The sequence below is a fragment of the Fusarium odoratissimum genome (genome assembly GCF_000260195.1).
Source record: "Fusarium odoratissimum NRRL 54006 unplaced genomic scaffold supercont1.32, whole genome shotgun sequence".
Taxonomy (NCBI): domain Eukaryota; kingdom Fungi; phylum Ascomycota; class Sordariomycetes; order Hypocreales; family Nectriaceae; genus Fusarium; species Fusarium odoratissimum.
Window position 1 is genome coordinate 344,992 of NW_022158716.1, and position 25,706 is coordinate 370,697.

Sequence of the window (25,706 nt, forward strand, 5' to 3'; positions counted from 1 at the left end):
AAGTCAAGAGTGGCGTGATTTGGGTCTCCGACCATTGTCTAACGCTGGGCACTATATTCTTCAGAAAAGCAGGTTCGTCTTGCGCCGGAAATGGTTCAATTACATTTCAATCATTTACATTGTCGAATAACTCATCAGGTCTCCGTGTCGTAGTTTTGGATATCCATAATCATGGCTTGAGTGACGCGACCTCGTTCTAGATGGGCATCTCCGTTTGCTGCATCAACGCTGGCAGCAGACCAACTATCATCCACCTTGTCTTCAAGAGCAAGTGCATGAGCAATGAGAAACTTGACCATCCACCTGTCGAATCGGTAAGACTCTGCATTCATTGATTGAATGCAATTCTTCTGAAAGACAACTAATCGTTTGATCTGTATACTGATGAGAAACCATCGAGGAGTACTGGGGCATGGACTAACCATCATCTCCACGCTGGGCCAGTAGTTTCGCAGTTGTACCAACGACTCGAGGTTTGAACTCAGCCGGTCTCTTGACTCCTCAAGCTCATGAGACTCTCCAAACAGGTATGTGTGCAACAACACGGACGAGGACACGATCGTCACATGTCCCACGATGTTGTAGAGTGCTTCAGCCCCAGGGACCTCCCTCGAGGCCTTTAGGACGTCGCACACAATCGCAGCATGAGCTTTGCAGGAGCTAGCGTACTTGCGGCCGTTTCTTGTAGGTGGCCGGCGATGATCGAGGTATTGGTAGAACAATAGCGTATAGTAGTGGTGATAGCCCAGATGAAAGGCTATGAAGACGCGTCCCAAGCCACGTTCAACGAAAGAAGCCAGGTTTTCCCTTGAGAACATTAATTCAGGGCCCAAACCCTCTTCGAAAGCACTGAGCTCAGCCTCCAGCCTTTGCACCGACTCATCTATAAAGGACTCGTTCCACTCAACTCCATTCGCGAGTTCTTGCTGGAGGTTCTGTATTTGAGCGTATAACCCAACCAGTCTGACCATGTGAGCCCATAATCCAGGCTTCCAGTCCGAGTCTGCAACGTCGTCATCTCCTGATCTCATGTTGTAGAACATATACTCGTCGAGTGGCCCTCGAGGTTGTTTAGTTCGCCATCTGAACTGTGGTGATAGATTAGAACCTCCACTGGCCCAAGTGTCAATAATGAAGCACGTCCAGAATATGCGTCTCTTTACTTCTCGCATAACGCCGTCATCGCTCTCGTCAATTTCACCGAGCTTCAGAATTTGAGTCATTCGACTTGCAAGTCCTGGTCGAATATCAGATATGGTTTCAAGAGAGAAACAGAGCCAAGGACGAACCAAAATATAAAGACTCAGCATCTGCGTCACCTTCACCAAAGAAGTTGTTACCGACAAGAATGCAAGCTTGGATGTTCTCAATACAGATATGTTCCAAGTCTTTCTTCAATGCTGCAGTAGCTTGGGCGCGATACATTGGTCCACGAGCAACAATATCAGGCTCTGTAGCAAACCTGGACTCCCATCAGAGCTGTTGAGTGGGCCTTTCACGGAAGGGAAATGGGAATATGACATACCTTGCAGATAAACCTAGCATGGCAAGAAGGACGGGTTTTGACACTGTGCCCTCTGCAACGCTGGCCTTAAACGTGGGCTCATGGAAGAGGCTGTGAGGGGAATCATGAATGAAGCGAAAGTACAGGTCTACTAAGTACATCCTTTCATCTTGTATATGGACTGACATAATAGGGTGAGGAGGGCCCTGAACTTCTGATGCTCTTGGAAGTTGAGGACTGGTGATAGCAGTTGGACACTGTAAGTTTCGCTGAACACACTGGGAACATGCTGCTGAGCTGTCTGCCCGATCGCATCTGCGCTTAGAACTTCTACAGTTCAAACACGCGGTTGGGGGTCGCATGTCTACGATTCATTAGGTGTAAGATTGTATAGTGAGGAGGAGCTGGCATGGTATTTAAAACATCATGATTAAGGATGAGGTGATGATAGAGTTTGAATTGATGGCCATTACTCCGTAATTCAGCGTTAAATGCTGCTCCACTAGCCCCAACATGGTAGCGTTCCACACTTTAGCCGAGGCTGACTTTAGTATCTGAAAGGACACAAACATTAAAGATAAAGATAATACATTTACTCCCAGTCTTAAACGCTTGCTTCCTGCTGTTAATATTAGCACAAAGTAATCAAGTTGGCACTGCAACCTTGTACTAAATATCTCATACTAGTAATTGTCAAGTCATAAACCTTGCATAGATGCGCTGCATGTTGCTATTCAAGTCCTATCTTAATCATTGTTAACTAGCTTGAGGCAGCCAGCAGGGTATCCATCAGGCGCTGATCGCGCAATGATTACTACCATGATTTTGTCTCTTGCAACAACTTCCATTGTATGTTCTCTCCTGTCTTGGATCGCTAGCTTAGGCGTCGTGGTGCGTGCCTGGAAATGAATCTCTACATGGTGATCCATACAGTCCACTGCATCCGCAACAAATATCTGATTAGCCGATATATCTTCACCATTAACTATTATGTCAATGACTGGTTCTGGTTTCGTCACTTTGTGCGCATGATTCGTTTCCACTATTAGAGCGCCCTCAACACTGACGCCTGATATGTCACGGTTGTCGAGCGGGTAGACACGACATTTATCAACCCTGATCAACGGCCGGCTTATCCTAGTATTACTATCGATATGCCTCAGAGTGATCATGTCTGTTTGCAGTGGGGGCGTCAGTGGTGGTGGTGTTCTTGAACCTGTCTTGATCTCGAATGCATTTGCCCATGCAAGGAGCCTTTCGTCGTCATATGCCCGGCCGGCAAATGTGAGGCCTATAGGCATTTTCTTATCCGCGACCATGCCCATAGGGACTGTAACTGTAGGTATTCCCAAGTGCCGCAGGGCTCCATTGCCATTGCTGTAGTAAACCCCGTTCTTCCACGCGTGCAAAGCACTAGAGGGGTTAACATCAGCATCAGCAGCGCCGACATCGCCAGCCGCAGGGAACACAAAGCCGTCGCAATCAACTTCTGCCAAGTAGTCGTCCAAAAGCTTTCGGCGCAAATCTTCAAGCGCAATGAGTGCATCTTTCAGATTTTCAACTTGATCCATTGTAGTATCCTCCAGGTAGTTTGTAAGTTGGCTCCATTTAATAGCTGTTGTCGTCGGGAGATGTTCAAGTTCGACAGGTGTTCGCATAGACATTGGGAAGATATTTGTTCCTTCTACGTCTTTCAGACTGGGGTAATTGGGATCGGCATTGTTACGTAGAAACTGGTCCCAACCATGGGCGACCATCGGCCCTCTCTCGGTCTGATGCCACGACGTGGGCAGTTGAATTGTGCCTCGTGGTGATAAACCAGGGTTCTCATAAGCTGTGACTGCCGGAAAGTCGTCAACAACAACGATTTCCGCCCCTAGGTTTTCGAGCTGTCTTCTGGCTTCCTCCCAGACTTGGACCACTCTTGGGTTGACGGTAACTGGTTTGGCACCTTGGGGAACGGGACCACCGATATACATAGCCGGGACGGCAAATCGCAGACCTTGAAGCGTGGTATGATTGCCAATATCCTGAATCTTGTCTGCCGATAGCGACGACTTGGGCAACTCCACAAAGGGTTGGTCACGCCAAAAATCCCCTTTAGTAAGTGGATCTTGTACAAGAAGCACTTGAAGCAATGCAAGCATATCTCTCATAGTCCGTGTATGCGGTACTACAACATCACAAGTGGGGTAAAGTGGCCAGTTGCCCCGAATGGAGATTAAACCTCGAGATGGAGTATAGGCGACCAGACCGTTATTAGAAGCAGGTGAGCGTCCCGAAGATACTGTCTCTTCACCTAGACCAAATGCTGCCAAAGAAGCTGTTGTTGAAACGGCGGAGCCATTTGATGAGCCAGATGCAAAAGCTGCGGCTAGGTAGGTGCTGTTATATGGGCTTTCAGCCCGGCCGTAGATGCCTCTCTGCATTCCACCACATGCCATTGGTGGCATATTGGTTTTCCCGATTAGAATACCTCCTTGGTTCCGAATTGCGCTGACAGTAAACGCATCGTCCATAGCGATAAGATCCTTAAAGGCTGGAGAACCACAAGCCACGGTCATGCCTTTGACTTTGAAACTATCTTTGACGGTATACGGGATGCCCTCCAGCTTGCGAATCGCCTTGCCGGAAGCTCGATAGTCGTCGGATGCGGCAGCTTCCTCAAAGACATGACTATTCAATATTGGAGTTGAGTTGAGGGCGCGATCATAACGGCAGATACGTCGCAAGTAGAGAGCTACAAGGTCGCTTGTCAATGCACCTTGCGACAGTGCGGTTTGGAGGTCTTCAATAGTTGCCTCCACGATATTTAGAGTTGTCATATTGTCGGAGGTCACTTGTAAAGATGAGAAGTAGCGTGCCTGGTGTTGAGTTGTGGTCATATAGTAAAGGGCGATGTCATCGGAAAATCTGAGGAGTCATGTCAATATGGGTGTGCAAGACCTCCAAGTCAGTCTTTTATAGTCGTCGCGCACTCCAAATTCTTGATTCTGTGTTCCTTGGTGGGGATGCCTACTGGATCGAGTCACAATCACCACGCTAACTGGGTTTCAAGTCTGAATCGGATATAACTTAAGTGATGTTGTACGGCCAGTAACTACGCCCATTATTATGTGGGTTCAGTGAGGGAACGTAAAGAATGACATTCGAAAGGGCGTCGAAAAGGCGTACCCCACCTGAGGCAAATACTGGGAGTCCCCCTCCTCTAATGACCCAGGATCCATATGTAGACACTCCAAAGGGCGTACCTTGAGCCTTCCTCTTACTTGCTGGTCTGCGGTCTGACTGTGGACTGACTCCTTAGCTAGAATCGAGGTGTAAGTCACCAGACCATTAAGCAGAGAGACCGAGTGCCCTGCTAGGCTTCCTTTCAATCGTCGCTCCAGTGGCTTAGTCAATGACTCCCTTGTCAGAAGGCATAAATAGCTATCTAGGTCTCAATTATCGGAGTCAAAAACCCCTAGTTTTGTAATCCACACACTTTCTTCTCGACTACCCTTGTCCCTACCTCACTTAAAATATGGCTTCTTCAACCGATGAGACTTGGTACCTGCCAGCTGACACAGCTCCGCACCAGAGCCTTCTTATGGCTTACCCCAATACTACATCTGATAATACTGGCAGTTTGCTTGAAAATGCACAAGACGAAATAATCAGCATTGCAAATGCCATTGCAGAATTCGAGCCTGTCATACTCTTATCGAGCTCTGAAACTCTAGCAAGAGTCAAATCCAGAGTGAATCAGAATGTTACCGTCCTGTGCGTTGAGCAAACGAGCCATCTGTGGATTCGAGACTTTGGCCCAATTTTTGTTAAATCTCGGAGCGGAAAATCCATCCGTGGGGTCGATTTTAACTTCAACTACTGGGGAGCAAAACGTTCACCATCTGGAGACGAATTTATCGCCAAAATCGCGACCGAGCATATTACTGGTGGCGCCAATTTGCGTGCGGATATTGTTGCCGAGGGCGGTGCAATGGAAGTCGACGGTGAAGGTACTTTTATGGCCGCTGAAAGTGCTATTATCAATGACAACAGGAACCCCGGCAAGACCAGAGGCCAGATTGAGGATGAGCTGGCACGGCTGTTGGGGGTTCATAAGTTTCTTTGGCTTGCCGGCGAGGTTGGTAAGGAGACAACGGACTGTCACATCGACGCCCTGGCGCGATTTGTCCGTCCCGGAGTTGTTCTCTTGAGCAAGCCATCACCTCAAGGTACCGGAAAATATATGGCCGCATACGCGGACGCCAAGGCGAGGTTATCTACAGCTACTGACGCCCTAGGCAATAAATTAGTGTTACATGATTGCCTTGAGCCTGATTTAGACAAGCTGGAAAACATTTCTAAAGGAGCGAATTGTGTAGCTTCCTATGTCAACTTCTTGGCTGTCAACGGAGGGATCATAATTCCTCGATTCGGCGACGAGGACAGAGACCTTCAAGCTTTTCAATTATTCGAAACACTGTTCCCTGATCGGAAAGTTGTACAGGTTTATATTCACGCGCTACCACATATAGGGGGAGGAATCCATTGTGCGACTCAACAGGTCCCTGCCCTTGCTTAATCTATTGAACCTAACTAGGACTATTTTAAATAAAATCAATATTATTATAACACAAGGCAAACATAAATGGAAATTGCCTGTTTCATATAGCGATACCTATATCAACAAATCTAAGCCAAGGAGCCTATATCAAACATACCAGGGAAGGCGAACAACTCGTCTGGTTTAAGAGTTGAGGTATCTCCTACTTCTCCTTTACCATATAATGGCTGTGCACTAAACGGAAAATCGAATGACCTTTGCACAGGCTGTGAGCTCATCGATATCAGAGCTGATCTCTCACGCACAGGTGCTGCCGGTGCCGGTGTTGGCCGCCCCGATGCAAGATGATGATGTGTCTGATCTCCGCGTTTCCGTGGAAAGTCATTTGTCACCATTTCTCGAATCATTCTCATGATTGAGCGATTCACAATGAGCGCTCTTAACCGCGGAAGCTTTTCCTTAATGGTAGAAGCTGAAGCATCTGATATCCGCGTCGGCGGCCGATTTGGACGGTCGGCATACATCTCGAAGACATCCCAAAGCGCCATGGAGTGCCTGTCATCCATCATGTATCAGTATCAGCAGGACCGACGTTTGAAGTCCAAAGCTCGGCGGGAACCATGATGGTTAGCGCCGGGGTCATAGAAACATTGCTAAATTAATATATCCCACCACTTCAGCTATACAGCCACTTCCAGGTATTGTCATCACGGGGAGTGGGCACATTGTTAGTGACGGCATTTGGGATTTGATTGAAGCATGCAGGTCTTCTCATTCTACTATCCCCATACTTGGACATGTATGGAGACAAGGCTATATATGGTGTTATTCAGTACATATCATCTAAACAGAACTGCCCTTTTCCTGCGCCTGGCGTGACCGACTACTCCAGTGTATGAAAGCAGTAGGTATTACACTGACAGCTACAATGAGACCAGTAGCAATCCCACTTGATGCAACTAGGCCAACGCTAGTAAACATAGGAGGGAACCTGCGATTTGTTAGACCAAGAACTGCTCAAGAAGAAACTCAGTCCGGGATTATGGAGTCACGTACCAGAAGGGGCCGATGAAAGCCCATACCTGACGGATGAAAGTGACAAAAACTCCAATACTGGCTGCTTCCTGAGGATGGCGATCAACCGCGTAAGTAATAAGTACCGTTGTCGCAATTTGGTTTCCAGCACCCGCAAGCGCAATACCTATCACTGGGGTGATGTTCCAATGACCCTGAGGAGCGAGCTGTATCTGGACAAGGAAAACCACTACACCCGCAATTGCGAGCATAAACCCTAGGTAGCTAAACCAAAGCCGGTATTCTGGCTGTGCCTTACATCCAGTCTTCCTCGCACGCCTGTTCATCCAATAGTCGCTTAGTGTTCCACTGATTGGTTCACCCAAGGCATGCCCCACAATCATACCAATGAACTGGAGACCGAGCTGCTGGGGATTGAACCCGAACTTCTCGCCGAACAAGTTGGGTATTTCCACAGCAATAAGCGTGTTGCAGAAAAGGAACACCATAGCGTGAGCGACCGTAGGAAGTACGACACTGATCTTGCGCCAGAGCCCAAAGGGATGAATGAAATCGTTGAGCGACAGCGGGCGGGGATCGATACGTTTGAAGTTGAGATATTGTCTCTTGAACGAAGAGCCTTTGAGTTCATTGGTGCCGCGAACGTACAGCGTTTCTGGTCCCAGGAAAAAGTAGGCGACTAGCTGCAAGCCGTTGATCTGCAAGGAAAGAAGTGGTGAGAACGTGTGTACTAAAAGTCAATAGGGAGTTGGCCTACAATTGCTAGCGTCCAGTAGATCCATTGGTATCCCCCAGCGGCGGCGATAAACCCCATAATGAGAGGTGCAAGTGGAACACCGATGATGCTCATTAGAGTCCAGATACCTAAACACCGAGCTCTGTGTTTCTTGAGAAACGTTTCAGCCACGACACCACTACCAAGGGCAGCGGCTGGACTAATGAAGAAGGCAACAATGGCTCGACAGGCAGCCATGGCAGCGTAGGAAGAACTCTTGGCGCAGCCAATGTTTCCAAGCATACTGACAAGCAAGGAGACAAGAAACATAGGTCGTCGGCCGAAAGTATTGGCGAATGGTCGGTGAATCGCAGGGGCTACTGCTAGGAAGGCAATCTGAAGTGTGGTGAGATATGAAACTTGCTGGAGGGAGACACCCAAGTCCTCAGCGAGCTCTGGAAAAGCTGGAATGATTGCTGCGGCTATAAAGGTTGCCATACAGGCATGTACAACCACGAGCATGAGGTTGAAAATTTTCTAGTCAGACATCAGTACAATAGATGCAAGAATTGAGATGCAAAAATGCCAACCTTCCAGTTAGGCCAGTTGTACGGATCCGCGTCGTCGGGGCCTGGCACAGGATCGGGATCCAGAGTGCCGTGCCGCTTCATCAAGTACTCGGCATGCTCACGCGAGAGTGCTTCGGAAGCATCGCTAAGGGCCTCGACAGCCTTTCCGTTGTTGGGGATGTGCTCTTCCCAGTTCTGGGTAGGTTCTGTCGCTTTGGAGGGGCTTTTAAACATGTTGATAATAATTGAAGATATATTGTCAAATAAAGTTGTCGAGGAGGGAAGTGAGATGAAGGGAAAGACAAACAAGATGAGAGCGATTGATATCCAATTTGTATTCCGTGAGAAGCGACATCTAGACCTGGGGCAAGCACAGAAAATCCGGGGCCCCAGCTTCGCCCAAAGCTTTTTTAATGGGGAACATGGGGAAAATGCCGTAAACAGTAACCGAAGATTGATCACAAGCATGTTCCTTGACGGAGTTAATGCTCTTGGCTTTCGAGGGGGCGCGATGTTGAGCCAGCAGCAAAGCTACAGCTTGAAGTAGCCGCGGGATCTTAAGACGAAATGGCTGCATCGCCCCCACATTCTTCCGACGTCTGTCTCCGAAGACTGCAGTATGTAAACTGAGCAAGTCAAAGCGTAAAGGGATAAGAAACTCGAAAGAAAAATTAGTGAAAAGTCATAGCTATAGAGCTCATCAAGACTTCTGGGCCTTTTCCATCCCCGTCGGATCCTCTGCCCTCATTTGGCATCTTCAAACATGGCAACAATACCCGTCACCCGGCTGCCGAACACTTCTATCGCAGCAATGAAGTGTCCCCCTGGGACAAAAATGCACATCTTGGATCTTGGAACGCTACAGGTCGACGAGTCATGGTGTGTTGGAGCCTCGCCGAAGCTTTGAGACCCTAACTAACATAAATCTAGGATTCTTCGAGGCGCCAACGCCAGTGCACTGAGTAACAAGAACCCCAAGAACAAACGTCGCGACTTGATAGACTTGTCTGCACTGATTGAGTACCCAGGCGTGGGGCGTACCCTATTTGAAACGGAATGTGCTGAGAATATCGACGTAGTATGCATACCGCTCTCATTTTATTTTGTAAAACTGCACTTACTGATTAATTACTTAGGAATGGGGTGCCCCTTTGACCGACATATTTCCTCGTACGGGATACTCAGAGTGCCAGAAGCTACCTGCTGCGATCGAAGCCACAGGTAACCATATATCAGACGTCAAGGCAGTCATTATGGGCCATCTCCACCTAGACCATGCCGGGGGCCTGGAGCATTTTGTTGGAACCAACGTCCCTATCTATACCCATGAATAGGAACTAAAGCATGCTTGCTGGGCCGTAGCTACCGGTGCAGACTTGGGCGTCCACATGGGCCATTATCTTCTCCTTGAGAGCTTGAACTGGAACACATTTAATGACTCTCACCTCGAGATCTTCCAGGGCATATCTCTCCACCATTTGCCAGGACATACTCCCGAACTGTGTGGGATGCAGATCAACCTGCAAAGAGATGGCACATTCATTTGGACCACAGACCAATTCCATGTTGGGGAGAACTACGAGCTTGGGCATCCACACGGTGCCCTTGCAAGGGATCATAATGCGTGGTACCGAAGCCTAAACACGGTACGGAGACTGCAGCGAATTTATAATGCCAAGTTGATTTTTGGACATGATAAGATAGTTGCGATGGAGTACAAGAACGCCAAAAGCTTCTATCAGTAGTTAGTTTAGCTGAGTTGAATGATTGCAGACTGTTCCTTTTCTGATCCCTATATTTCATTCTCGCTTTATGACTCACGAAGCTGTCACCGCGGATTATCTCTGATGGTCCGGAAGACTCCATTTGCCATCATCAAGAACCTTAGAAATTGACGCTGGCTTCTCCCGCTAGTATTGGCGTCCATGCGATTTACTCGCCTAATTAGCCGAACTCACCAATTGGACCTTTCCCTTCGATGAAGGTTTACCAAGCCTGCTTTATCGCCGCGGCTACTTCACCAGATACATATGGCCTTGTAAACGTCTTATGGGACCCTCCATATTGCCGGGATTCTGATTAGCCTCACATCTAGGCAACGTACTTTCAATGACGACGAAAGTTAAAAATTAGGAAAGGAAATATCTGGATTTTTTCCTCGGATATTGCTTCCAAGTTTTACAATCTATGCAAATTAAAATTTGGCTTTGAGCAGTCAGAACGATAACCACAATGGCTAATAGTTGTCACATTGTATTATATAGTGTGTATTATGATTATTAGTCCAATAGAATTTAAATTGCCATGCCAATTTAGTCTCAATATTCCTATTACGCCTGGTTCTGTAACCATTGATATACAACAGAGAGATCCTTGCCACTGTACGCCTCCTCAACCGCGCGATATACCTCATGAGCCTTCTCAGCCAGTGGTAGCAACGCTCCAGAAGCTTTCGCGCCGGCCATTGCCAGCTCGAGGTCCTTCTTGATGATGTTGACTGTACCCCGGGTGCATAGCCATTTGAGGCTGGGGCGGATTCGTCAACTCCGGGAGCAGGATTGTTAACATCTATCGGCCAACAACGTCCCGTTGAAGACTTGATGAGATCGGACAGCGCCCGAAGATCAAGTCCCCACTGCCGAGCCATGTTCAGCGCCTCAGCCGCGGCGATGTTGTTGATGCTTAGGATGTAGTTGTTGGCTAGTTTGCTGCACACGCCAGCTCCCTGGTCGCCCATGCGGCGAGCACTCTTTCCCATCAGTAGAAGGGCTGACTCAACTTGCTCCTTCAAATTCTCGGGTGAGCCGAACATGAAAGACAATGTGCCTGCACAGGCTCCGACAACCCCACCAGACATTGGTGCGTCCACGAAATGCCCACAGTTTGTCTTGTCAAGCATATCTCCTAATTCTCTAGAGGAAACTGGGTCGATCGTAGAACAGTCGATGAAAAGTCGCTCATCTGACAATTGGGGTAGTGTGCCGTGATCCAAGATAGAATTATAAACGTCCTGGACGATCCTTGGGGAGGGTAAACCAGTTATGAGGACAGTCTAGTGCATATACAGTCAACCACTATTCTGTATGACATGGGTAGGGTTTAGTCCCGCCTACCGACTTTTCTGCAACTTGCCTGGCGTTATCGGCAATGTCGAAACGGTATGGGTTGTCTGCTGCATTGCGATCCTTCATAGCGTGCACTTATTCAGCAAATCGATTCATGGCGCTGTAATTGACGTCGTGGATGATTAACTTGTATGACTTTGGCATCTTCTTTCGAAGGTTAATGGCCATGGGATAGCCTGTCAATAGGGAATATAGTCAGCAGAAGACTTCCAACTGATAGGACACGAAGCCGAGAGTTAGCGCCATTGGTGAATTCTTTCAGCGTCCTGGGATCACGCATACCTCAATCTGGTGGTCGAAATGCCGGGGAGGACTGGGAATAACGGCTTCGACCTCTTCGCCCGTCTGCCGACGCCTCCGTACCTTGTTCCTATCGTAAATGCCTCGCCTCGAAACGATCAATGCCCAATCACTAATCTGGTCCATTCGACAGCGACTGCAGGGTCGACCGACTTGTACAGCATCACATTTAATCTTGCGTTGATGACATCTTTTCGGTACTTCACAACGGAAATGCTTATATTACATTAGTCTGCAATAATAATAAAATAATTAGTTAAGTAAGTATTAGTACCAAAGTTTAATATGTTTTAATAAGGCCAGATTATCTTTTAACCCTAGGTCTTTTAAAGTTCAACATTTACTTATTTATAATAGAATTTTCCTCCCCGGGCCATATCCGCCGCTGTCAACCCTGGACCTATCACATATTGCAAGGGTACTTTTTTTTTTGTATTGGCTCCACCATTACCTTATTAAGACTTTATGTCGTTTACATAAATATCTTATAAACCATACCTATTGCTTATTACATTAACTACCTCGGTTCTATCTTTTAGCGCTCTTCGAGTCTCTGCAGTTATTCACCTTCGGAAAGTCCAAATCCAAGGTAATAAGCGCGATGCCGCCGAGTCATGGCAGATCCTACAAGCGGGCACATGTAGCTTGCAAAGCCTGCAATAGTCGCAAGGTCAGGTGCACTATCACATTGTCTGGTCCCCCATGTGCCAACTGCGCGGTGGACAACATTCCCTGCGAGATGAAGACCCGTAAGCGGCGACGGCAAGACTACCTCATTTCCAGAACCAATGGCATGTAAAGCTAATTGACATAGGAACACGGATATACTGCCTGCCATATCTGATCCAGGGACGCAAGAGAATCCTATGTCCTTAGAACAAACTCCTCCAGCAACACGACTCTGCACTTCACAAAGCGAGAGCCCCCACTGGGATACTTCTGGTCTAGCGAAAGACTGTGAACCATCTCGTTGGGGCCCGATGACTGGTGCCGTTCGTTTATCGCCGGACCACTCCCAGCAAGCCCATAATGCTTCATCTGCCACTTCTAGCCGAGACACTATTGTTGTTGGACACAATACCGATGAGAGCGATATAGGTGTAGCATTTGACGCAGAAGCTGATGTACCAAGACAAAACGGCCACCAAGATGAAGTAGAAACACCCCCGATTGCAAATGCCACATCAGCATGGGCTGAGACTCTTGAAGAGCATGAGAGTGATGGTAATCGAGTGCCTTTCTATCCAGGTATGCATGTAAAAACCATATATCCAGCCCGACAGCCTCCAATATTGACAGTTTCCAGGTGATAGAAGAGGACCGGCTTTCGTGATAGATATCTGCAAACCCCAAAGATCAACTGACAGCAATCATTCTTTTGTTGTTATGCCTTCTTTAGAGTCCCTCCAACCAGAGGAAATCGAGTATCTTCGGTGGAAAGGTTGCTTTTCATTGCCTCCGCATCCACTTCAAGAAGCCCTCATCAAAGCGTATTTCCATCATGCTCATTCTTTTGAGCCAGTCCTGGATCCTCAAGACTTTTTCTGTGCATATAGTAAAGGTCAACTTAGTTTACTACTTCTCTGGTCGGTCTTTATGTGCGCTGCAACTGTAAGTTCTCGGTTACTCCGTGGTAGGCATACACATGTTCACTGGTCAGTTTGTTGAAGATAGTCTGTTCTTCGTGAACCTGTTCGAATCTTCACTTACTTTTAAACGACATGCCTTCCAGCGTGCAAAGGTACACTGAACCTCGATGTTCTCCTCGTCCCTGCTAGGCTCGACTTAGCTGATGGCGTATAGACACTGTACGACGCAGATTACGAGAAAAACAAAGTTACGTTGATCCAGTCCGTGTTTCTTATGGGACACTTCTACGCAGACGCCGAAGATCGCCTGGGCCCTTGGCACTGGAACGGCATTGCTATTAGCCTATCTCATACCATCGGTATTCACATGCTGACATCTCCCGCACGAAACGGCATTCGACCTTTATGGCGTCGTATCTGGTGGTGTATTTACTACCGCGAGGTATGGCTGTCAATGGGCCAAGGTCGACCAATGAGGATATCTCTGGATCATTGCTCAACTCCAATGCCGGGATTATACGATACGAGTCCCAGCTGCTCGCCAGAGTACCAACACTACGCACCCGAGGAGCTCGGTATACTCTTTGGGATATGGCTAAAGTTGATCGAGGTAACACGCATCATGGGAAGAATATTATCACTTAACTATACCATAAAGGGAGCAAGGCCTTCCAGGGCCATTATCGAAAGAGACGAAAATGAGATTCGAGCCAACTGGATTCATGATGGGAACAACGATCAGAGTCCAGTGCTGGCTTCTCATGTATATCAATATCGACTTCACACTCAGTATGGTTCCGAGGGTTATAGATAGTCATTGGCTAAACAGTTATCGCAGGGCAGCTATTATAGCTCTTTACAGGCCATTTCTCCACGAAGCACCAGACGGAGTTCCAGATGATGAGCAGGACGGTTGGAAAGCGTTTGCAAGTAGCAAGCTTCGGACTGCAGCCGCTCATGCGACCCATGCCATCAATTGTATGATGGCAGAAGATCTAATCAAGTTCTCTCAAACGATTACGTACGTTATCACAAAACTGCAGAAAGCCTCTGATTAACTGTCTGTCACCCAGTGTGCTCACGATTAGCCCGCCAATCCAAATCCATCTGCTGGAGATGGCATCATCCAAGGTGTTATCCAACAAACTGGCAAAGCATAACTTGGCCCTGTGCTTGCTGGCTCTGGATGAGATGCGAAAGTCTTATGTCTCGGCAGACGCAGCGTATAAGCTATTCGACCGCGCCAGGATCATGGTGGAGAAATCTCTTGGAGAAGATGCAATGGTTTCGCAAGATCTCGCAGCCGCAGCTAACTTGTCACGAGAAGCTCAGGGGATTGAGACTTCCGAATGGCTCGATGACTCTACGCCTGTGGGCCATGAATTTGCATCGGTGGGCTTGTTTTCTGCCCTATGGATGCCCTTTGCAAACCTCATACCAGACGAGTCTTTAGAAAGTTCCTTCTAGGCGATGGTTATAGCTTCAGTAGCCAAAAATTAGCTTATGCAAACAACTAGTAATCCCGGTTCGTATTGCGAAAACTCGATGCTCTGAGTTTATCAGATATGTAGCAAATGACCCTGCCCCACCCACTTCTTACCTCGGCTGAGAAAGTTCACAACTCAGTGATGGTAGGGGACCAGCTTTAAACGCTATTATGTGGACATCAGGTTACAATGCGTCTGGCGCGGAAGATATCCTCCCTCCGTTAAGGGTGTCATGACGCGGCTGTTGGGAAAGAATCCCAACTGCCGAATCCATAGATCCAAGATGTGCCTCGGCTCTCCACATTATCCCCGCTACTCCTGATGGCCTGTTGTATATAAGCAATGCCCAGCGAACAACACATTCAATTGCCAGTTTTTCCTCAGACATCAGATCTGTACCACGAATACGTACGCTTAGACACACTCCATAAAGACCATGCCCGAGGCCCCAAATTCCATTATTAACCGGGAGACCGGTGCAGAGAAACGGCTTGGGCACAAAAGCGCCACAATTAATCCCCATCTGCAAAAGCTCATTGATCAAACACTCTTAAATGGATATGTTGTAATCCCGAACGCTTTCACCAACGCGGAGGTCGAAGAGGCGAACACGGAACTACGACGTCTTGCTTCTAGCCCACATGCCGGTCCCGCCGTGTCTGGGGGCCGCAATAAGTTCGAAGGGCTGAGAACGAATCGGATTTACGCTCTGCTCAATAAATCCAGAGTGTTTGACAAATTTGTACTCCATCCTGATGTTCTAGGTCTCAATGAGTATTTTCTGGATCAGGGCTTTCTTCTGAATGCATTCCATAGCATCAATATTCAACCAGGAGAAGCCCCCCAAACAATTCATCACGATGATGGCTTTATCACGATACCACGTCCACATCGCCCCTTTGGGACCGTATGTACTTTGCCCCATTTGGCTTTACAATGTCTGACTCGAATAGGCGATCATGGTTGCACTAGATTCTTATACGAAAACAAATGGCGCTACAGTCGTTGTTCCAAAGTCGCATACGTGGGACTCGAGTCACGTTCCGACGCCTGGCGAAGCAGAGCCTGTTATCATGGAAAGAGGAAGTCTGGTTTATTTTCTAGGTACGCTATGGCATGGCGGGGGCAAAAATGTATCTGAAAAGGAGCGGCGAGCACTCACGGTTCAATATTGCCAGCCATGGGTCCGTCCACTGGAGAATCAGATCCTTGCAGTGGATTGGGAGAAGCTAGACGAGCTCCCGCCCCGACTGGTCGATATGCTTGGGTACCAGGTAGGCGCTCCCTTTGTGGGGTACGTAGACGGGATTAGCCCCAGAAGGGCTGTGGAAAGGAAAATGAGGGCAACGGAAGCAGGTAATGGATTTACTACTAAGCTTTAAACTAGATGCAGGAACCGGGATACGGACTGGAGTTCGATTTATTGTCTATTATGTAGTTATTTGCTGGAACCTACTATCTTTCTTAATGTTACTGGACAGGCTCGTATCAGTAGGTGTTGAAACAAAATCATGATCCTGTGTTCAACTTAAGAGTGCAATGGGTCATCTTCTTGGTGGAAACTCAAATAATGACTAGCATGCGATAAATCGTAAGCCCGACGCAAGCGCACGAGCCTAATAAACAGTTGTGACCCAGGAGAACCAGGAAGTTTCAATATGTACATGAATAAGCTTAATGACCTCCTTTCAACAACTTCAACCCTTTTAAACGATTTCACAAGCTGCAAAGGTGTATATGCTAGATGACCGAGGTCTACCATTGAAATGTGAAACTTGCTTGCGAAATGCGATCATGTTGACATTTCGGCTATAACATTACAAAATGAAAAGTGCCAAGTCTTGTGTATCAAGGACTAGTGAGTATGTTTTGTCCACCCATATTACGTCAGATGTAGACTTCTTCTGGGCGAAGAGACGTATCTTACCTCGGCACATTGTGGGGCCGACTGTTACTCCTCGGACAAGCCTAGTATATGACTTCCGAGCCGTGTACATCACGACAGCAAGGAGGTCCAATCGTGTTATAGCAGTGTATTCCCAAGTGAACAATCTTATAAGAACTGTTGCAAATGAGGTAAACTCGCTATCAAGAGATCAACATTTTTCAACATGTCAGCAACCATTGAAGTCCCAGCTTCCTATTCATCACTGCCCTTCAAGGACATCACCATCTCCCACGTCCCAGCAGACTCGCCTTCCGCTACAAAAGTTCTTATTCTAGCCTTTAACCGTCCTGATAAGCATAATGCTGTCACTGAAAATCTTCTTACTGAGCTTGAGACGGCATATCGAGTTATCGATCAAGACGAGCGAGTTCGGGCTGTTGTTCTGACTGGCGCAGGGAAGGCCTTCTGTGCGGGAGCAGATCTCCAGGTTGGATTTTCCGGGCTGATGGCTCATAAAGAAAGCGAAGAGTCCATTGCTAGATATAGAGACCAGTCTGTACGCGCTTGACGTTGGCCCAGACGTATGCTGACACGATCGCATAGGGGAGGGCGAGTCGCTCTAGCAATTGCCAACTGCACCAAACCCACCATTGTTGCCATTAACGGTCCTGCAGCAGGCTTTGGGCTTACCGTCACTTTCCCCGCTACCATCCGCGTGGCGTGGTCTGGAGCAAAAGTCGCTCTACCTTTCGCCCGTTTGGGTCTGAGCCTCGAGTCTTGTAGTGCCTATTTTCTTCCACGCTTAGTCGGTCTAGCCAAGGCGATGCATATTGTCACAACCGGTGAGACCTATGTTGCCTCCGACCCACTCGTCAGTCCTTTATTCTCGAAACTCCTTCCGACACCCGAAGAAACTGTGGCGTATGCCGTGGAGCTTGCGTCCAATATTGGAGAGGATACCTCCCTCACCAGTACTAAGCTGATGAGGGATATGCTGTTGTATAATTCTGGAACTCCAGAAGAAATGCATAAGTTGGACTCCAAAGTCTTTATCTCTCTTGTTGGGTCCCAGGACAATGCGGCAGGAATTAAAGGGATCACGAAGAAACAGCATCCAGACTTCAGTGGGGCTTTTGACCGAAATGCTGTGCCTTTTTGGCCTTGGTGGGATGCCGAAAAGGACGAGCATTCAAGGGCAAAGCTTTGAGTCTATGGTGAGACTACACGAGGTGAAACGCAGGTCCTGTTCTGTCGCATGTAGACTTTGTCAAATATTGGGACTGCTTCGTCATACCGATAGTTGGACTTCTCAACAGCTCTTCCTGTACTCAATTGATTGTATCCTTGGACTTCTTAAAGTGGATTCAAGCCGCCGTTTCTCGCTATCTTAATGCTCCATCATTGAACCCAGATGGTAATGACCATGTCAAGACCTCGGCACTATGTGGGTCCCCAGCAAACTCCTGCTCTGTAACCCCGTCATATCAAGCTCGGTCCGAACATCCCTCAACAAAATACCCAACCGATGATGCAGAGTTTTTCTTCTCGGTGGGTTTCCATGTCTAGTTGGTCTTGATAAAGAGGGCTTGAATAGGCACAAACGCTGAATATTGTGTAGCATCAACAGCTTGCCAACATCTTGAGCCTGTAACTATACACCATCCCTTTTCTAGTCAACATGGCCGACACAATCTCAAATATGTCAACTATTAGCTTATCACCAATGGCGTCGCTTTTCAGTTGGAGAACCCTGGCGTTCTTATTTATGTTGACAAATCTCAAGGCTTTACATTTTATGTGGTTTGTAAGCTACCCTAGGACCTACAATGCCTACAAATCTTTTGTTTGCTTACAATACCAACAGGCACGGTTCCTTCGTGCTTTCGTCCGCCGACTTACCGACTCTGCCCCTGAAAAACATCTTTCTCCTCGATGCATCTTTCTCCCTGCCATCAGCGCTACGCGATCCCCAGCATTGGAATGCGATTATAATCTCCACAAGTCAAACTCGACATATTTCACAGATATGGACATGTCTCGTGGCAACTTTAGCCTTGTTCTTTTTGGCAAGGCTTTCAATCCACTTCCGGGGCCAACTCACTTTACTATGATTTTGGGCGGGACGACGTGTACGTGGCGCAAGGAGATTAAGCCATATGCCCGATACGAGCTGTGGACCCGGGTTCTGTCGTGGGATGAGAAATGGTTATATGTGGTGACTCATTTCGTCAAGCCTGGTGTTTTTCAGCCGACTGAGTTTGTGTTGCAACCTTATAAGAAGCCGAAGGCAGCGAAGGGACAGGAGAAAGATGTTGATACGCTTAAATCAGTTTATGCGTCTTCCGTGGCTCGCTACGTCTTCAAGAACAACAGACGCACTATACCACCAGAGGAAGCGCTCCAAAAAAGCAACCTGCTACCTAACGATGAGGTCAGCTTGGCAGATATTGAGAAGGAAAGGGCGAGTTGTCTTGCAGTTGGAAGGCTCGAGGCAGGCTGGGACGCAGTTCATAATTGCTTTCAACCCACAAGACCTGCTTTGGGATGGTATTATAGCGCATATTAAATATACTAGATATTATCCTACTATTAACCTTAATAGAATTAACTTATTTAAATCTTTTATTGTTACTAATCCTTGGAAATGTAGGTAAGAGGTTATCCTGCGGCACCAATCTCGAAATAAATAGTAGCTGAAATATTGACTTTTTGCTTATTATTAATTGTAAGCAGGGTCATACGGAAGACACTCGCGCTTATAATAAATACTTTCATTGACTATAATAGAATATATTTGCTGTTAGATTGGCGGTCAAGAATAGCCATCGTTTTATTTATCACATACCTATGCCATAGGTAAACATTGTCTACTACTTGCCTTAATCCCAGATTATCCCATCAGACCCTAAAATTTATTTAACCCTAAACTATCGGTGCTCACTGCTTGGATAGCAACAAGTTCCATCTGAGGCTTTGCGGGGTTAATAGTCATTATGTCAGCAGAGTTAGCCCCTCTATTTATACCCAGCACCAGCTCAGCTTACAATTCATCTAAACAAGGCAAACATCAAAAAGCAACAAAGCAAAATGTCATCACAAGCAGGACAGACCCCCAAACAGCTTTCGCTCGAGGACCAACAAAGAAAACGGCAGCAACAGATGCATGCTATTGCGATGGCGCAAAAGCAGGCTACGATGCGGCAACAAACTGCACAGCAGATGGGAGCCGGGAGTCAGATGGGATACCAGCAGATGGGAACGGGCCAACCTTACGACGACATTCCCGCCGATGATCCAAGCGACATACATATTCTCACTGGACGAGGAGTCAGCGTACCAGACTTTCTCGAATTTCTGTGTGCCTGCCGAGAGGGTGACTTATCTAATGTCGAGTCAATTGTTGCCTCTCAAACCCGCTCGCCACTCTTCCTTCACCATGGCTTGCTTGACGGCATGAAAAACGGCAAAGTCGAAATTGTACGCTATCTCCTCCAGTCTGGAACACCGATTTCGCGAAAAACCCCAGAAATTATCCTCAGGGCCCCAGCAGATCAACAAGTTGCCTTATTTCAGCTCCTTACAGAACACGGTTGGACAGTCAATACACCAGAGCGCCTCCTCCCAAGGCTCATTCAGACAAACAACGAACCACTGCTTGATTGGTTTCTGGAGCATGGTGCAGATCCCAACCTTGGCGGGCCTGAAGCAGATCCAGACCAAGCTCTCAGACTCGCAGCCTCACAGGGGACTGTTGGATTAGTGCAGAAGCTTCTTAATGGCGGAGCCAAGATGACCAGCAAGGGATTGGGATTATTCTATGCTGCAGGTGCTTGTCCCGCCGGCTCTATTCCCCATGCAGGACTCGTTCAACCCAGCGCTGAATTTGACAAGTCCAGAATACCCGTTATGGCACTGTTAGTAGAGAATGGCGCTGGTGTAAATGACAAACTTGAGACACAGCACATGACAGCGCAATACCCAATCGTAAATGCAGTCATGGCCGGTGCTGTTGAGAGGGTCAAGTGGCTTTTGAGCCAGGGCGCAGATCCTGATCTGAAGGGGCAGTACGGGAGCGCCAGAGACTACGCCAAGTTTAGGTCGAGCGATGAAATGAAACAGGTGCTAGGAGTGAGCGGCAGATAGGGCCCCATAAGGATCGGGATTTAAATTACAAGGTGGATCTACTTTATGTCGATTGATTGAAAACCTGCCCATGCATGCATGAATCTGCTGACAGGATTGAGGATCCGCTGATTGCAATCTTGCGTTATTGCGCAGCCCAAGAGTCGGCCTTGATCTGTTAAAATTAGCAAGGATAGTGCAGGGATGGGACGGATGTGGCTCATGAGCCGGCCTAGCCGGTAGGATTCTCCAGCTGGTATTCCGTAATCTCTGCTGATTTTGGACCCCAGAATTTGGGGGCTTAGGTGAGACGGCAGTTGTTTAGCTGATCAAGACACGATATGGGATCCGTTAATCAGTGCGCTCCTTCACATAAGGATAAGATTTTAACTATTCAATATATTAAAAACCAACATACTGGCTATTGAAATACAGATAAATAGCCTATTAAACTACAAGATGATTGCGATGTCTTGTATACGACAGAATAAGCTTTCTGTGCTCCATTTACTTGTTTATCGTTTATCTTGAGGTTGAGGAACACTTTTCTGAAACACGGAAGGATCTGCTAATCGCGGCTGGCTTCAGGGGTTTCGCAAGCTATAACCAATGAACGCCATTAATTGTTACCCACAAGCAGCTTGGAGGAAGCGTTAATTATAGCCGGCGTCAGCACTAAGGCAAATGGGATTAGGGCTGTACCTGGGTCACTGTAACTCCAATCACATCAACCCTGTGTAGCAATGGAAGGGCATATTCCGATCGACGAAGTTTTGCGAATATACAGTTGATATATAGAATGCTTTCTGCGTGACTCTGTGATTCAGCTTTCATTTGCCATAGGCTCGTAGTTTCTTTCACACTCCAGTTTGGTATAGTCCTTCCTTTTTTCTCGGTCATTCGTTTACGCCAAGATGCGTGCCACGTTCTTTGCCCTGGCGGCGCTGCCATTCTATGCAATTGCTCAAGACCCGGTTCCTGAAGCTGCGCCTGCTACTACCACTACTACTTCTGAGGCTTTCATTCCACCAGTGATTGATACGTCCACCGACATTCCTGTTGGCGTTAACCCTACCTCTACCGATGCGATCGTCGTTCCCCAATCGACCTCGGAAGCAATTCAGGAGAACCCTGAGCCAACTACACAACCTGCTCCTGTCGTTCAGGATACAACGACTTCCCAAGATATTGTCCAGGCTCCTACTTCCGAGGAGCTACCTCCTGTCCAAGACACTACGACAGGTCCTGTTCCTGTCATTGACACCACTCAGCCCATTGCACAAGAGGGTACCACTCAACCCAATATTCAAGACACGACCACTGGACAGCCTATTGTCGAGGACACAACCTCGCAACAGGTACCTCCTGTCCAGGACACAACAACGGAGCTGCCGCTTCCAGTTGACCCTACCACCACGTGGCTTCCTGTAGTGGATACCACCAACCAGCCCATCATCCAGACCCCTGGTTCCTCACAAGAACCTGCTGGCCAGGACACCACCACGGACGTGCAGTTGCCCGTTGTGCCTACAACAACATCGAACGCTGTTCCTGGTGTAACCACCGAGACCAGCAACCCTCTGCCAGATACCACAACTCAACAACAGCCAGCCATTGAAAGTACCACCACTGGTGTCCCACCTGTTGAGACTACCACTGCGCAGGTGCCTGTACAGGATACTACAACAACAGCCGCTGAGCAGCCTGCTCAGACCACTACACAGGACCAAGAGCCTGAGCCTACCACCGAGGAGTCCAAGCCCACCAGTAAGGATGACGGTGAGCCTGTCATCACCCAGCCCCCAGCCCAAACAACCGTCGCTCCTGAGGTGGCTACATCTAGCGTTTCCTCCGTCTCCTCGCAGGTCGCCGCTCTGATCCCCATCATCAACAAGTGGACCGAAGACCCCGAGTCTCTCACCGATGAGACTAACAAGGAGGTCGAGGACACCCATGACGACATCATCGCTGTTATTGTGTCTTTGGGCGGCAAGCCCGATGTTGGCTGCAACAAGAAGCGAGGCCTGCTTGGACCCATTGGTGACATCATCAACAAGCTCGCTTGTATGGCTCAGGACCTTACCAACATCTCGGGCAGCATCATTGCTGGTAACGTGCCTGCCGTCACCAGTGTTGTTCCTCAAGTACAGAGCCAGAACGATGACCTGACTGAGGAGGATGAGGAGAATCAGAGCCAGGAGGAACAGAGCAAAGAAGAGTCTACCAAGCAAGAGGAGACGACCAAGAAGGAGTCCACTACAGAGGCTCCTACAACCACCGAAGCACCCACTTCAACGGAGGAGTCAACTACCACTGAAGCTACCACCACGACTACCGGGCTGCCGCAACCTTGTGGCGCTGACACTTGCGGTGGTGGTAGCGGCGGCGGTTCTTGTCCTATTGGGTCTGGAGGATCGAAAGGAGGACAGATGGGCAGCGTGGCTGGTAACATTAACTGCAATGACCTCTCCACAACTACTATCGATGGACCTCTCCCTACGGACCCCTCCAAGCCCATTGACTTCGGTGACGACCCATTCACTGCTCCTACTGCTAGGTCCGAGTCTGCATCCCCGCCTTCTAAGCGTGACATAGAGCTAGTGGCTCGAGCGTTCAACGATGACATGTCTCCCAACCCTTTCTACGTCGCCTCCCTCACCCCCCTTTGGGTGGATCAGACTGGAGCCACAGCTGGACACTGGTTCGGCGCTCCTCCTTTCGCTGGTAAAGGTTCTGCAGGCGTCAACGGTATCTATGGCTGTACCTCCGTCATTGTCGTTTCTGACTTGGGTGTCTATGTGTCTCATATCTGGGAGAACCCCGTCTTCATCGACAGCAACTGGAACCCCACGCCTGACGACGAATTCCAGGCCACTACTTTCAATGCCCTTCGTGACGGCACGCCCAATGGCAATGCCGAAAGCATTGCTGGTTATGTTGGTACAGACCAAGTTCCCGGTGTCCTGCATTCCATGTTTCATCCCAGGGTTTTCGTCGTCACTCCCTTCACCAACGACCTTGAGCGTAGCCTCGGCGTGACCACCACTTTCCGCTACGAGGATCGTGCAAACTACCTGGCGACTGCAGTCTCTGGTATTATTCCTGGATCTGATTCGACCGTTCTCGGTTACACACGTACCGGCCGTACAGAATCTACCGAGCAGTATGGAACTTGGGGTCGCGCTATTATTGAGTATGATATGCTTGAGGAGATCGTCTTTGGCTCGGATGGCGACATGACGGGCCAGTTCATGGGTCGATGGAGACTCTGGGTCGAGGACCAGCTTGTCACTTCACACAAGTTCCTCGTCTTCCCTGATCCTATTGACCTTCCTGAGACTACACCTGCTGCTACACCTGCTGCTGGTCTCCAGAAGCGTGCCGAGGACGAAGCGGCCAGCAAGTGCTTGGTCCGTGGTGGCTCCACTGGTGCCACCTCAGCCGGCCCCTCTTCTACAGACAATGTTGCTACTACGGCCGATGCCACTTCCACTGCCGAGACTTCAGCAGCCCCTACTACAGATGAAAAGACTGCTGAGACTACTGGAATAACTACTGCCGAAGAGAAGACCACCGAGGCTGCCGGAACAACCACCAGCGAGGACAAGACTGCTGAGGCTACAACCACACAGTCTAACGCTGTCTTGTCAACATCTACACCAAGCACTTTCATAACCACTACCAGAGCCTCATCCGACGCCATCACATCCGGTGTGACGACTGATGCAGCGACAACTAGCGAGGAAGTCCGCACCTACTACCCTTGCGTGATCTTCGGCGGACCTCGCGTCGACAAGCCATACTGTCAATGTAGCACCACAGTCTCTGGCAAGCAATACGTCACTTCAGCCTCTCTGATCGACAACAGCTGCGAGGACTACACCTCATATCCTTCACCAGTTGTCCCCGTAACCGAGGCCCCAGCTACCCAAGCCCCAGTGCAGACTCCCTTCACTGAGACCAACGACGGCACCGTCTTGGTCTACTCAGCCTACACGCTTGAGTACTTTATGGCTTATACTATCCACGTCACAGCGACACGTGGCTATGGTGTACCATCAACTGTTTCCACGCCTTTACCTACTCAAACTGCTGTTGATAATGACGGCAGCGGCCAGTGTGGAACAGCCGATAGCCTGTCAAAGAAGGGCTTGGGTGAGGCTTGTGATAGGGCTATCAATGAGTTTGATGCCGATACTGTGTACAAGGGTTACACGACGCGATATAGTCGGTCCAATAAGGGCATCCTGATGGCTGCCTCGTTTGGTCAAGCTGCTTGTATTGCCAAGTTTGAATGTGATGACTATGGTATTGGAATGAAGGGCAGTGATATCATTGCAGCTCGCGAGAACGCGAAGGAGAACGATGGTATTTGGATTTGTGGACATATACGCCTGTCAAACTCATGCAGTGTCGTTATGGACTACTGCACAAACTGTAACAACAGCGGTTAGGATTTTATCTCTAGGATAGCTTATCGATGGTGCCCGCAATTACGTCGTAATTCGCTCAGACCACGTGACGACTTATCCCCCGCAAAAAGCAGCCCGTGAAATCGTGTGCGCGGCGCCTGATAAGTGCATTTGATAAGTTCCCCGCAACTTATCAGGCCCCAGACAGGAAACAAACACCACGTAGAAAGGCCTTGATCGACCGAGATGGCCGCAGACGACTCGTACACGGCCGCAGACGAGCGTGCCCGTGCCGCCCGGAGGGCGGGCCTTCAGGCGAAGAAGGACGAACAGCCGGCGAACACGGCACGGAGTTATGCTGCGAAGCAGCGGGAGTGGAAGGCGCGTTCCCCCGGCCGCCGCCCTCTCTTT

General features: G+C 48.6%; 12 protein-coding genes across 12 annotated transcripts; 8 read left to right on the forward strand and 4 right to left on the reverse strand.

Moving 5' to 3' along the window:
* Nucleotides 1-13: 13 nt before the first annotated feature.
* On the reverse strand, nucleotides 14-1,946 carry FOIG_13354 (uncharacterized protein). The gene is made up of 4 exons (XM_031214506.1): nucleotides 1,526-1,946; nucleotides 1,290-1,462; nucleotides 423-1,237; nucleotides 14-374 (listed from the first exon to the last, which is right to left on the reverse strand). The coding sequence occupies exons 1-4, from the start codon at nucleotides 1,864-1,866 to the stop codon at nucleotides 135-137; spliced, it is 1,569 nt and encodes a 522-aa protein (XP_031055877.1). The 5' UTR covers nucleotides 1,867-1,946; the 3' UTR covers nucleotides 14-134.
* Nucleotides 1,947-2,160: 214 nt separating this feature from the next.
* On the reverse strand, nucleotides 2,161-4,546 carry FOIG_13355 (uncharacterized protein). Its single transcript, XM_031214507.1, has 2 exons — nucleotides 4,524-4,546; nucleotides 2,161-4,417 (listed from the first exon to the last, which is right to left on the reverse strand). Exon 2 carries the CDS (start codon nucleotides 4,387-4,389, stop codon nucleotides 2,251-2,253), a length of 2,139 nt encoding a protein of 712 aa, XP_031055878.1. The 5' UTR covers nucleotides 4,390-4,417; nucleotides 4,524-4,546; the 3' UTR covers nucleotides 2,161-2,250.
* Nucleotides 4,547-4,912: 366 nt separating this feature from the next.
* On the forward strand, nucleotides 4,913-6,221 carry FOIG_13356 (uncharacterized protein). Its single transcript, XM_031214508.1, has one exon. It carries the CDS (start codon nucleotides 5,028-5,030, stop codon nucleotides 6,069-6,071), a length of 1,044 nt encoding a protein of 347 aa, XP_031055879.1. The 5' UTR covers nucleotides 4,913-5,027; the 3' UTR covers nucleotides 6,072-6,221.
* Nucleotides 6,222-6,896: 675 nt separating this feature from the next.
* FOIG_13357 (uncharacterized protein) lies at nucleotides 6,897-8,606 on the reverse strand (the record flags this gene model as incomplete). Its single annotated transcript, XM_031214509.1, has 4 exons — nucleotides 6,897-7,044; nucleotides 7,110-7,786; nucleotides 7,846-8,340; nucleotides 8,394-8,606. The coding sequence occupies 4 exons, from the start codon at nucleotides 8,604-8,606 to the stop codon at nucleotides 6,897-6,899; spliced, it is 1,533 nt and encodes a 510-aa protein (XP_031055880.1).
* A 529-nt stretch (nucleotides 8,607-9,135) lies between these two features.
* Nucleotides 9,136-10,117, forward strand: FOIG_13358 (uncharacterized protein; the record flags this gene model as incomplete). Its single annotated transcript, XM_031214510.1, has 3 exons — nucleotides 9,136-9,251; nucleotides 9,303-9,450; nucleotides 9,707-10,117. The coding sequence occupies 3 exons, from the start codon at nucleotides 9,136-9,138 to the stop codon at nucleotides 10,115-10,117; spliced, it is 675 nt and encodes a 224-aa protein (XP_031055881.1).
* A 585-nt stretch (nucleotides 10,118-10,702) lies between these two features.
* On the reverse strand, nucleotides 10,703-11,563 carry FOIG_13359 (3-hydroxyisobutyrate dehydrogenase; the record flags this gene model as incomplete). The annotated part of the gene is made up of 3 exons (XM_031214511.1): nucleotides 10,703-10,898; nucleotides 10,970-11,424; nucleotides 11,486-11,563. The coding sequence occupies 3 exons, from the start codon at nucleotides 11,561-11,563 to the stop codon at nucleotides 10,703-10,705; spliced, it is 729 nt and encodes a 242-aa protein (XP_031055882.1).
* Nucleotides 11,564-12,330: 767 nt separating this feature from the next.
* On the forward strand, nucleotides 12,331-14,911 carry FOIG_13360 (uncharacterized protein). Its single transcript, XM_031214512.1, has 7 exons — nucleotides 12,331-12,559; nucleotides 12,612-13,045; nucleotides 13,104-13,408; nucleotides 13,458-13,538; nucleotides 13,601-14,175; nucleotides 14,225-14,407; nucleotides 14,460-14,911. Exons 1-7 carry the CDS (start codon nucleotides 12,399-12,401, stop codon nucleotides 14,851-14,853), a joined length of 2,133 nt encoding a protein of 710 aa, XP_031055883.1. The 5' UTR covers nucleotides 12,331-12,398; the 3' UTR covers nucleotides 14,854-14,911.
* Nucleotides 14,912-15,254: 343 nt separating this feature from the next.
* On the forward strand, nucleotides 15,255-16,407 carry FOIG_13361 (uncharacterized protein). The gene is made up of 2 exons (XM_031214513.1): nucleotides 15,255-15,780; nucleotides 15,827-16,407. Exons 1-2 carry the CDS (start codon nucleotides 15,310-15,312, stop codon nucleotides 16,253-16,255), a joined length of 900 nt encoding a protein of 299 aa, XP_031055884.1. The 5' UTR covers nucleotides 15,255-15,309; the 3' UTR covers nucleotides 16,256-16,407.
* Nucleotides 16,408-16,918: 511 nt separating this feature from the next.
* FOIG_13362 (uncharacterized protein) lies at nucleotides 16,919-18,135 on the forward strand. Its single transcript, XM_031214514.1, has 2 exons — nucleotides 16,919-17,313; nucleotides 17,365-18,135. The coding sequence occupies exons 1-2, from the start codon at nucleotides 16,985-16,987 to the stop codon at nucleotides 17,966-17,968; spliced, it is 933 nt and encodes a 310-aa protein (XP_031055885.1). The 5' UTR covers nucleotides 16,919-16,984; the 3' UTR covers nucleotides 17,969-18,135.
* Nucleotides 18,136-18,439: 304 nt separating this feature from the next.
* FOIG_13363 (uncharacterized protein) lies at nucleotides 18,440-19,327 on the forward strand (the record flags this gene model as incomplete). Its single annotated transcript, XM_031214515.1, has 2 exons — nucleotides 18,440-18,565; nucleotides 18,626-19,327. The coding sequence occupies 2 exons, from the start codon at nucleotides 18,440-18,442 to the stop codon at nucleotides 19,325-19,327; spliced, it is 828 nt and encodes a 275-aa protein (XP_031055886.1).
* A 487-nt stretch (nucleotides 19,328-19,814) lies between these two features.
* On the forward strand, nucleotides 19,815-21,233 carry FOIG_13364 (uncharacterized protein). The gene has a single exon (XM_031214516.1). It carries the CDS (start codon nucleotides 19,849-19,851, stop codon nucleotides 20,902-20,904), a length of 1,056 nt encoding a protein of 351 aa, XP_031055887.1. The 5' UTR covers nucleotides 19,815-19,848; the 3' UTR covers nucleotides 20,905-21,233.
* A 451-nt stretch (nucleotides 21,234-21,684) lies between these two features.
* Nucleotides 21,685-25,361, forward strand: FOIG_13365 (uncharacterized protein). Its single transcript, XM_031214517.1, has one exon. It carries the CDS (start codon nucleotides 21,798-21,800, stop codon nucleotides 25,335-25,337), a length of 3,540 nt encoding a protein of 1,179 aa, XP_031055888.1. The 5' UTR covers nucleotides 21,685-21,797; the 3' UTR covers nucleotides 25,338-25,361.
* The last annotated feature ends 345 nt before the right edge of the window (nucleotides 25,362-25,706 follow it).